A 12,318-nucleotide genomic window follows, 5' to 3' on the forward strand; every position below is an offset into this window, starting at 1 on the left:
GTGTTAGCTGCCTGTTTTAACATAGATGTCTCATCAGTTAGTGGAATATGGTACTTGCTTGCCCAAAACAGAGAGTAGTCATCCAACACCATTGATTCCAGAGAGGAGAATTTGCTCTTCAACCTCCAGAGGCAGCCAACACACACTCAGAATTGAATATAGCCCTTCTTAGATTGGTATGTATTCCAAGGTCATTCTAAGCAAAAAGAAACATCATGCAGAGTTCCTGAAATTCATTTTCAGTGTGTGTGATGAATACTATCCCCATTATCATACAGTAGCTTACTTGCAAGCCAGTGCTCAGCTGTTAATTTTCTATATGAAATACGGAATGTTTGCCATCTAGTCTTGTGAGGAGGTGGCCTCTTTCAGGACTGGATGAAAAAGTATGGTGAGGAAGCAAAGAAAATCATGTGCCAAAATGTGCTGGTACTATTACCCATGGTAATATGCAACCACAATGTGTGCTATACCACAGGCCATCCTGCAAAGATTAGTTGAGATTTAAAAAACCAAACCAAACAACAACAACAAAAACAAAAAAAACCCACAAAACTCTAGAAGAAGAAATTTACATTTACAACCATCGGAAAAGGCCATTTCTACTGATCAAGTTGAAAGAAAAAAAAGTGGTCTCTATGAAAACCATGAAAAGATTTTGCTCTCCAGCCATACATTTTTCTTGCAGTCACCCAGTAATAATGCCTGCATATTTTTCTATGTCATCTACTGGCATGGCAGCCTTTCCTGGCAAAGATAACTTCTCTACTAATGTCCCCCTGCATTCCTGGTCCAGAGAAGCATTCTGTTGAGATGAAATCATGCACAGAATGTCACCAGGGTACTCCTTTCTTCATCTCCAGGTGCCAATTTAACTAGATGGTAGTCAGGGACCAAATCAAACAAACTAGAATACTTTGCTGCTGATGGTGTATCTAGAATTGGGGGTGTGTGAAGAAATGCCTATCTTGAATTCTATCTGTGAATCAGGTCCCTTTAGAGAGCATACGCCCTTGAGTTTCTACAGAGTATTTCTACAGGTGTAATTGGAATGCTTCAGGTTGTGAACATCATTCAGTCAAGCTAAGTGCCAGTGTTCTGAAGTCCATCTACCACCACCATGGGAGATGCCAGGGGAACCCAGTGTAGCATGCTTCTTAGGTTGAGAATGGCTGGCTGCTGTGTTTGGTGATGTCCCTAAAGTTCTTCCTCATTCCTGTGGAACCAATACTCCGTGCTAGAAAAACAGCTGCTCTAATTGCTTCCTTCCTTTACCTCCTCCAGACAACGAGGCTGTGGCACCTCAGCTGTTGGCTAAGCAGGGAACTGGGGAGTGCTGAGGAGGCAGCTCTCACAATCACTGGCTTCCACAAGCTGCATGTTACATGTTTTAGGAACATAACTTCTTATCAGATCTTCTTTTCAGCATTGTTAGGAGAAGTCTTGGCTGGATGTTGTTGGAATCAAACTCTTCTACAGCCAAATGGAAATGCTTCTTTCATGCATATGACCATGATAACCCAGATTTCAGCAGGGAAAATTCACCTGAGCTGACAGCAGTGTGGCAAGTACTGATAAAGCCACAGATCACTGTGTGTCTTTCAGATCATTGCTTCCTCATACAAATAGCAATCATGGGCCACAGAATTCTTTCCAGGAATAACACTGTGCATATAGTACTGTGCTTGAAATATGTTTCCAACAAAGAAAATTTCAAATATTGATCAATACAGGATGGGTATTCAGAGCTCTACAATCCTGACATCTGCAGAGGTTTACAGTATGACAATTCAAGCTAGTATCTCATTCATTTCAGTACTATTAGCATTGTTCTCCATCTTTTCGTATTTGCAGATGTTCCAAACCAGATTTTGTTCTGATTTTGAAAACAGAGAATCCAACTACACATAAAAAACTATTTCCATAAGTAAAATTTTAGCCAGAGGAATAAGATAGATTGTCAGTAAAAAGTCACAGACCTTTAGTCCTGCTTTGCTCTTCTCAACCAGAATAAAGATGAGAGAAAAACACTAACTGGGTTAACCAGCAGAAGGTTGAGATTCATCTCACATTACTCCTGATAGCTTTAAAATGGGTGTTTACATTAGACAGCAGTTAGGCATTTGTGGAGTCTCATCCTAGGGCAGACATTACCACAGGACACGCAACACACTCTGAAAAATCTATGTCTGACTACTGATGCTGAGAGGAATCCAGAGGTTTATTTAATGGGGAGATGTTTTATGTTTCTGATGTCAAATGTAGGTAAGAGAGTGTTTATTTCAAAGCTAAGAGCCGATGGGAAGTGGCTTCCTTTGACTTTCCAAGGCTTTATTTTTGAAGTGGGAGGCATGCTGGAGTGCATGATTTCAGCACTGGGGACTCACACCACTGGCACTAAGTGCTGCTGGTGCTCACAGCAAAATCTCACCTGTATGAGAGGCAGCAGCTGAAACCTCCTTCTAACCTTGCTATGCAGGGTAGCAGCTCCAAAACCCATCAGAAGACAGAGCTGCTTTGCACTCAGGTGAGGATTTAATCCATCCCTCTTCTATTAAAGGACAGCTGTTCTCACAGCTATATAAACCCTGCAAGAAGGACTCCTTGCTCAACAGCAAAATGTAGTACCACTGTGCTGAACTATGAGGTATCTTAGCCTCTTTGAGACATGGCTCCTGCTGTATTCAGAACTTTATTCCCATTATTTCGCCTCTCTTCCTCTAAAATAATTGTCATATGAGACCTGCTGCAATCCTTAAACATTTTAATATAAGCATTGATGCCTGCAATGCCAGACCTGGCTCTGCCTGCATGAAACAAAGCACCAGTTCAGGCCTGAATAATATATATTTCTTAGCATAGATAAAAATCAGCATGTTGGTGTATAGACACACGCTGATTCCTCTTAGCAGGTGGGAGCCCTCATTTAAATCTTCTGATGTTTCTGTGACATTTACATTTAAAAAGGACTGAGCATGCATGTGTCCTTTGCACAAAGGGATGACCATGCAGGCACATAGGATAGAGGGCCATGTTCTAATCATAGAAGGAAAAACCATGGTCGTGTAACCCAAATGCAACTACGTGCAGTAAATTTTGAAATGTGAAAAATCATCTTTCTATAAGAGACAGGTGTAGAGTAGTGGTATAGAAGAAGGTTGTGATTCTATCTATACACATAAGATATTTCTTTGGGTCCATTACTATCACGGCTGCTCCCCCAAAATCTCACCACTATGAAAAGTTTTTGATTTAAGCTTATATCCTGAGCAGATAATGTAAAAACAAACCCATCGCTGTGTGGGATTAAGAAATGGAGACAAGAAGTCACCTGTCACGTGCATAATTATCATAGGTTATCATAATCCAGGAGCTCAAATCTTACTGCTTTCCTTCCTCAAGAGATTGGGTTCCTTCTCACTTATTAAGTAGAAAGCATTGTACTAAAGTCTCATCAATTCATTGTTTCTCAGCATATTTTACTATCTACAAAATTCTTCATTTAATGCATACCTCAAAGTTTCAGTATCCCTACTGCCTGTAGATGATAGAGACTGTAAGCTAAATATCTGCAAGACTAAAAGCATGGAAGATCCCAAACTTGTGGGACATATCCTGGGAGAATACAGAAAAATCTTTATGTGACATTGATTTATTTTTAATACAAATCCTAATACTGGATAAATAAAAAAGTCAAATTTTGAAAAGTGTAGTGTATGTGAAAAAGTAAAAATACTAGAAATGGGAATTTGCTGTAACTTCTTGATGCTTAAATTGTACTCAGATTACCTGCATACGTATATACATATAAATATATATAGATCTTATTGCAAGGCACTTCTGTCTGCTCTTTTACAATGGTGCTTTAGCTTCCAGATAAAGCTCCTTTTTCAGCTTCATTTCTGTTTCAATAGAACTTGTCTGAATCAATTAGAATGCACATTTCCATAAAAACATCTATCTCAAATTCAGATGCTTCTTGGGATGACATTGCTATATGTGATTTATATCTTCACTTAAACCTCTCTTATAGATAGGAAGCAATGTCTCTACTTATTTCACAAACGACAAAGTAGTGGAATGAGAATTCTCATTGAAATCAATAATTTCTAACAAAAAAAAAAAATAAAGTATTGATCAAATACAATAAATAGTTTAAGTACACTCAAACACTGCTTCTTTAGCAGAATTTTCCATTACATTTTTTTTTCCCTCTGATGTAGTACAGAAGTCATGCAACATCAGGGATCAGTATTCCAAAACTCTCCCCTAAACTGCTAAGCTAAAGATTGCACTGGCAAACCATTACAGCAGAACACGAATCACTTACTTTTGGCCATTTCATTTATGAAAGTCACTGCAGAATTGGAAATACAACAGTGAATTTCCTTTACAAATAACTGAGGGATAAAAACAGTATGCAGATATTCTGTATACTTCCAATTAAACAGAAAAGAGAAATACAAGTGGCTATACTAAATATCATAGACAAAAAATTATCCAAACAATAAATATTAAAATGTTTTCCTTGTAACATTCAAATTGCTGCCATCATTACTTATCTGTCTGAGCCTTCTCTCCTTTCATCAATATAAAACCATCAGCCCTCTTTCATTCAAAATTTCCTTGTCTACAATACCTTGAAATCACCTTTGCCAGGTTCAATACTTCTTTCACCTTCTTCTTGAGGTCCAGAACCTCCAGAATATTCATAAGGATCATAAGGACGCAAAAAATCTGCGTCTTCTTCACCCTGAAGAAATAATTGATAGTGTTAAAACGACAGTATTATCAGGCTAGATTATTAACTCCTACTTTCAGTAACTCATGCTGAAACCCCAGCTAGAACAGCTGTTGGTTATATCTCATTTTGGCACAACGCTCAGCATAATGAGCAGACCACCATATGGTTTGGCACACACTGGCACCAAATCTGAGGCAGGAGGAATCCTTTCAGAAAGTGAATGAAGGAGAAGCCATTTCAGTTGCAAGATACTCCAAAAAAGTGCCTAAATTTATTCGATGACTAAAGGCGTGGGTTTTGTTGTGAATGTGATCTTTTGGCAACCTGTTCCTCCTCTCAGGAGTCATTAAACCCTGATGAAAAAGATCCCCAAATATCTGCTCTGGTTTTGCACCTCAAGCAGGAAATGCTGCAATTGCAAAAATTGAAACACAAAATTCCTTTTTTTCTCTCTCTTTTTTTAGGAAACAGAAGATTTAAAATGATTCTAAAATGTAGAGTAGCCCCTTTTGAAATGCTTGCTAGGAAAAATTATTGTAGGACAGTTCCTAGAAAATTGTTGTATTGTTTGTTTCATGAAGTGAAATGCCTTCATCTAGTCCAGGAGCACAAAAAACAATATACAATATAATACAGTTAAAATCAAATGCAAATATTGAAATGATCCAGAGAATGCAAAAAGAATTTGGAACAAAGTGGGAATGTGGAAACTAAATTTAATTCCCACTCTTTAATCTTTACCTTTGCCATCACTCTTTTCCAAGAACAATAACAAAAAAAGAGGTTGTTACTTCAATCTTAATGTATTAAGATTTTGGTATTGATATGGAAATACTTGTTTTTTTAACAAGAGTAATGTTTGATTCTGGAAGAAACATGAGCCCTTTTTTTTTTTTTTCTAAAAAATGTGAAATACAGAAATCTTTTTTGGGGAAGTGAATCTGGGTCTGATCATTCACTCCCCTTAACATCATCTCCTTCCAAGTTCATTTTTTTCTACTATCTGTCCCCTTGCTAGGCAGTCTTCTCCAATTTTGCCTATAAAGCTGAAATCTTTGGCTACAATGACAGCAGAAGGACCTTTGCCAGTGATGGTCGTGAAGCAAACATTTCACCTTATATTTCTTTATGCAGAAACATCAGTGCCTGGTCCCATCAATTAGTATGTACAGTTTCATATACAATCATACAGCTGGATTTTGTTTTCTGTCAAACACATCTTAACTGGACCTTAAACAAATTTTTAAAGTGATTTTCTTACCTCTAGTCCTTTGGTGCCCAATGGCATCATGGTCTTCCCTGGATACACATAACTGTGTGATTCTGGCACCTCCATGGGCAGCAGTTCCTGAGACGTGTTTGTAGGATTTATTCCTGTAGGAGTCAATGACAAGTTATTTTATAAAATGACCTGAGGCTCCACCCATCTCGTCTCTATAAGTAAAGGACTCCCCTCCCATTGCTGGATATGAGAGAGCACCAAGGATGACTACACTGAGGAAGGCTCTTACAGGGAAAGAACAACAGCTGGAAGGGATGTGGTACCTTCCTCTGGTTGGGAAGCTAGGGCACCTCTCCCAGCCTTTTCTTGCCCCTGGGCTTCCGATTCTGCACTCTTTTGGCACAGTGACCATGAGCCCACACTGTCCTGCCTAGCAGAGAAAAAGCAAGGAAGCCATTGCCCCTAGTGTCTGCTTTTCCAACTCAGCACTTACCCACCTGTAGCATGGGCACTGAGCCCTATAGAAAGTCTCTGTATGTAAATAACTACCCATGACATGCAGACACACACTCGTCCACTTCATTCAGAGCCTCAATATATTTGGGCAGACCTTAAGTCACTTCCTGTATAGATACACAAAGAGGCACAGCCCTGCACCCTGCAGGAACCACTCCCAGAAGGTACCACCTCGACCACTTGACAGATTATTACATCAACCAGCAGCTCCTGGCTTATCCTGATCTGCTTCCATTTTTTCTTTCTTGGAAAGCAAGGGCAAGGCTGGATCTTTACTTTTCAGAACTGGACTGTAAAAAGAGGAGGCGAATGAAAAAGGATGTGGAGAACTTGTTCCAGATTGCCTGTAGGAAGATGGCAAGGAGAAAGAAGTAAACATTTGCAAGGGTTAGCAGAGATCTCAATGTCAATGCCTCTTGCTACTGTCATTACCCCAGACTACTGCATCTGGTAGTACCTCAAATAAAACAAATTTTTAGAAAAGCAAAAAAAAAACAGAACATAAAAAAAAACATTTGTAAAGCAGATAAGAATGATCATTTTGTACATTTTTCAGAGAAAGGCAATTGAACTTACTCAGCAGCTGCCAGAAACTTTTATCAATGAAATATGTGAATGGGGTATACCATCCAGTGTTTCAGCTTTATTTTACAGAGATTTTATTTAACTGATGAGCATGAACAAAAGAGCACACGAACATCTCCTGGCATACTCAGTGGAAATTACTATCTTGAAACACGGGAAAACAAATAACAAACTAGCAGCTCCAGTAACAGCAGGCTGTGTCATAGCATCAGTAATTCCAGCATGAAAAGCAGCTCTGCCCACACTTACAGTGCAGGAGCATCTTTTGGCCTCAGGTTGCAGACACTCTGAGCTACATCCTGAAGAACTCTTCCTGCAGAGCTCTTCTGCAGAGTTCTTTTCTGGCCCTGCCAGGAAGGAAGACTTGCCCAACCTTGAAACACAGGACCCTAAAATAACCGTATACTTGTTATTAGACCAGGCCAGGTTTCCCAAGATTGCTGAGTTCAGAGGACCATTATTAGCATAAATGATAATGTTCAGAAACTCCTCTAAAGGTGATGGATTTTCTTAAGATTGAGAATCCCTGTCCTCAAGGAAACACGTGACGAAGAATACACAGACTCAGCATGCAGACTTCCACATCTGTTGAGGTAATGCCCAGTTCTATGCACACTGAGCTGTCTGGTGGGATATGTTCAGCCTTCAGCAAAACCAAGTTATTCTTCTCCCACTCAACTGACTCCACAGGAAACACCACAAAAGAAGAAAACTCCAAGGCTGTCATTAATGCCTGTCATTAATGATTAAACTAATGTTATCTCATTCAAAACCTCATTGTACAAATTCAGATTGTCTCAATTTCTATAATGAAGAGCAGAGGCCCCAAAAGGAATCAATTGTTTACATAATATATTTCAGCAGTTTGAGGATAGATAAGGATAGGTAACCTAAGTACCTAAAAGAACTAATGAACTATAATTGTCATGGTAGCAAATAGCACACTACTCACTTCCTTTAGTGCTTGCTCTTCCTAGTATTCCCTCTCATACTTAGGATTCTTATTTACACACACTATTCATTTTGGAGAATGACTTGACAAACAAATCCGTATTATGTTTGACTGTACAGAAACACTGAGGAGAAATGGAGCTCCAGGAGGAACTCCCATGCTTTAACATGTTCAACTATAGTTTTGTGGTTTCTTTTATCACCATCTTGGACTGGACCACAGATGATCATAGACAGTGTCCCTCTTGTCTAGCTGCAATAAAAGCTTGCCTTCAGAAAGGTCAGACAAAATGAACCTGGGATTATTTTGGCAAGCAGGAATCCCACACAGGACCTGCTGTGATCTGCATGTTACAAGTTTTCAAACACACACATAAACTTGGAGAGCAAAGTCATTCCGGCTCAGCTACATCCTCTTCCTGCAGGAAGGGCAATATCTCAGACCATTTTATGGTCAGTAAGTGAAGGTGATTTGGGAAGGAGAGGAGAGGAAATTCACTGGGGGCAGGGACACTGCTGCTGTCTGTCATCTTGACCTCTTTCATAGGTGAGAAGAAATCTAGGAAATGAATTTTGAGACAAGCTTTTAGTCAGAGTTGCAAAATTCTGTAATATATTCCTCTTAAGGCTTTATAATACTTTAATACATTCCTGTTAGGACATAATAATTACACTGAGAAAAGTGTGGTGCTGTATATCCATTACATTTATGCATCAGCATTTGTATGCATCAAGACATGAAAGTTCTAATAATGAGAGGTATCATTTTCTGAGTAAAGATCATAATTAATAACTGACATCATTAATAGCTTTTCACACCAGTGCACTCAAAATTAAATGCTTGTCTATGTTTCTTTTGTGTTACTGTTACTGATGTTAGATAAAAATCAGCACTTACCAGTCCTTGAGCAGCCTAATTGAAGCAGACACTTACACTCCTCACAGGATTTCTTAGATTTTATGCATCTTTCAAATGTACAGTCCTCGTTGGTTACCTGTACAGTGATAAAGTTCTCTGTACGTGTAGTTAACTGAACCTGGGACATTTTTCATACTTGGAGAAGGTTTCCCAGGAGTAAGCTGGAAAAATGGTTTCCACATCCTTCTGAACTATTGTTCACCCTCCACACTTCTGTAGACTACATACATGATTAACTTGAACTGGAAATCACAAGAACAGTGTGACAGAGGTGACAATGCTTCCCATGCTCATAACAAGGTACGTGTTACAGGCCATCAGATCCTATACCAGCTGTGATCATGGGTCATAGATTAAAAATGACCACAAAAGGCATTTTAAGGTTCCACTATGGGCTCTTCTGCATATGCTACAAAAGCACTTCAGTTTGTCTCAAATTACAGGACATATTCATGCAATTTTTGCCCACATCTTTTTCCACAGATCCTGATCTCTCTGAGATACTACATCACCAATCAAATCTCAAAAATAAACCAGGTAATGCATTTACAAAGTAGATAGTAATCCAAACCAATAAGTGATCGAAGAAGAATTTGGAGCGCAGACTTACTGAAACAATTTTGGATGAGAGCCAGCTGGAGAGCAGAAATTGCAAAATTAAAGTAAGGATTAATTGCTTAAGATTTAAAAGTGTGGATTACTATATGTAGAAACTTGCAGCTCCATACCTGATCATTATCATTCTTAAAGGATGCTCCATTATCTCATCAGAGAAAGGAAATAGGAGAGGTGCAAACATTCTGTGTATTTACAATGAATTTATAAATTATTTGCTGAAAGAGAAGAAGGTGCAAAAAGCATCAGTTGGCAATAAAAGTTTTACTGCTAGGAGACAAGGGACCAGATCTTCCCAGTGTCTAACACCAGAGAGAAGAGCTGTAAGTTGGCAAGAACTCACAGACCACATGTCCAAAAGTCTGAGCAGCCCAATGGTCAGAATCTCAGCAGCAGGATTTAATGGCATCATATGTTCTTGTTCACAGTTTTTTGGTTGTTATTGGAGTGGGAAGGGTGTTGTGGAAGAGAATGCTGCACGTGTGGTGGGCTTAGGTGGGAAGCTTGCGGGGAACAGGCTTTCAGAAGGAACTCAAAGTGTTCCATGGTATAAAAGACACAGCTGTCACTCAGTGCTACCTGTGGCGCAGTGTACCACGATGAGGGCATGAGGAAATCCATCCTGTTAGAAAAGAGGCCCCTGTGGTCTCTGAAGCTTTACCACTCACTCTGGTAACACAGTGGTACATTGCATATACATAGTAGCGCTTTATTGTGGTTGGGTTTGGGCACAGGTGCTCTCAGAAAGGAGTTCTACCCTGTCACCTATATTCTTTTGTATCTGCTCTGGCAGATACTTCGTATCATTCGTGTGGTGCAACATGGTCACTCACAAAAAAATGTTCATTTCACTCAGATGTTCTGTAATTTTTTGTTTGATCACTCTATAGGCTACAGAACAGCGTTCAATTACGCTGCCAACCACACAACACCATGGCTAGAGTACCTTGAAGATCTCACTAACTTTTGTGTCCTCAGTGGTGCTTACCTGAGCAGACTGTCAGAGCACTCACACACCTCATGGGGTGTTCAAAAACCCCACTACTGCTTTCCTTAGGATCCTACAGGCTGACTCACCTCTCTAAGCTTCCCAGTGCTTGATGCGTCCCTGTGATAATCGGAAGGGCTGGGGCAAATGTGCAATTGCATGATAATACCTTCACTTACCTACAGATAATGAATAGGTAAGAAGGAAAAGCTAGACGCAGACAAGAAGGAGAACACATTCATTACAATTAAGGAGGTCGCTGTGCTATTGTATGAAGTTCCTATTACTATAGCTGTCAAGACTTCTGCCTTTTAAAATATTGAGGAAAATATGATGCTTACTCTATTGTGCTAAAGCCATAATACAACATGGGCCTGAATTTTTGCAGTGCATCTTCCCCTCTAGTTTGTTTCCCAGTTTGAAGAGATAATTTTATGAAATTGCTCCTATTTCCTGTAAAAAGAGACACTCCCAGCCTACAAAACAAAAAGAGCTTTTAAATGCCCACATCTGTAGCTGTCACCTGCATTCCTTCAATGCCTTAGTACAGCCCAGAGGCTGCCCTAGGAAAACACTCCCAATTAGCAGCTGAAGCAGAACAAAACCTCCAGAAAACAAAGTCATACAAAGCTTCAGCGCAGACTCAGGAGAACTGACCACCAGAATCTTCTGCAAGCATTCTGTGCAATTAATTAATACATTTAAAAATAAAAAGCAAGATGAGTCCAGCAAATTAACCAGCCCCATCCCCCTAAGTCATGAACAAAGTATCTCCACTAACTATGAACCAGGAGTGCTGACTGGATGGGAGTCAGGAGAGCAGGCCTCTGCTGAGGAGCATCGCTGGGAGCCACATCCACAATACCTCAGGGAGGAAGAGAACAATGGTCCCAAACGTCTGTTCTTCCTTCTTCCCCCAGCTGTAGACACACTAAGGCACAGGTCACATGTTTTGATTCACTTGGGTTACTTATTACATGGCCTGCATGATACTGTCTGCCAGCACAAGGTCTGCCATGCCCATGGAGCTCTGGGTGGCTGAGGCAATGTAATGGAGCTTGACTGCAGATAGAAATGTGGGGCTGCTGTCCTACCCTCAGCTCAGGAACATTACCTGTAGGATTGCTACCTGTCTCTGGGTGAAGGCCCTCACTGCCCCAGGAGGAGGACTGCAATGGATGATTGAGAATTGCAAGGGGAGGACTGACAAGAAGATCCAGTTCTCATCCAAGAGCTTCACCCATACCAGAAGCATCACTAGCATCTACAGTGTGGGTCTGGCTAGACTGCCTTCAAGAGGCAAGGGCACCTGGGGACAGGCTCAGCCCCTGGGGGTACTGTGGAGGGTTTGTTGTGGCAGCATCAGAATAAATGAGGCTTTCCTCCTTATAAACAAAACATCAAACACAGGAAAGCAAAAGGGTTATAGTTAAGGTCAGGGAGGGGTAAACAGAGACAGGCCACTTGAAACTTGGAATCACTAAAGCCACAGTGGGCAAGGAAGGGAGCTCCATTTGCAACTTTTGAAGATGGCCAATACTCCAGCTGGAAGACAGACAGATGGGAGAAGCAGCAAAGGCACCTGTTACCCTAAAAGGGGTTTGCCATAATGACAAACAAGGAAGCCCAGGAGGGAGTTGGAGCTGGGGCAGAGGAAAGGCAATGCCAAAAGATCCTGTGTAATTCAACAGCAGAGATCACAAAGAGAAGAACCCTTGATGAGCACAGACAAATAAACAGTCATTCCAGCTCCCTAGATATTTGAACCAGGGTTGCAA

General features: G+C 40.4%; 1 protein-coding gene across 1 annotated transcript in view; it reads right to left on the reverse strand.

The window, feature by feature from the left end:
* Positions 1-9,119, reverse strand: part of LOC116229001 (cytosolic phospholipase A2 epsilon-like) — a 33,437-nt gene extending 24,318 nt beyond the window's left edge. The window contains exons 1-3 of the mRNA XM_031593212.2: positions 9,014-9,119; positions 6,006-6,118; positions 4,640-4,753 (exon numbers count right to left, since the gene is read on the reverse strand). Of these exons, the coding sequence (XP_031449072.2) occupies positions 4,640-4,753; positions 6,006-6,118; positions 9,014-9,119 (333 nt within the window). The remainder of the gene's footprint in view (positions 1-4,639; positions 4,754-6,005; positions 6,119-9,013) is intronic.
* Positions 9,120-12,318: the final 3,199 nt, after the last annotated feature.

The sequence above is a fragment of the Phasianus colchicus genome, chromosome 5 (assembly GCF_987193195.1).
Source record: "Phasianus colchicus chromosome 5, bPhaCol1.hap1.1, whole genome shotgun sequence".
NCBI lineage: Eukaryota > Metazoa > Chordata > Aves > Galliformes > Phasianidae > Phasianus > Phasianus colchicus.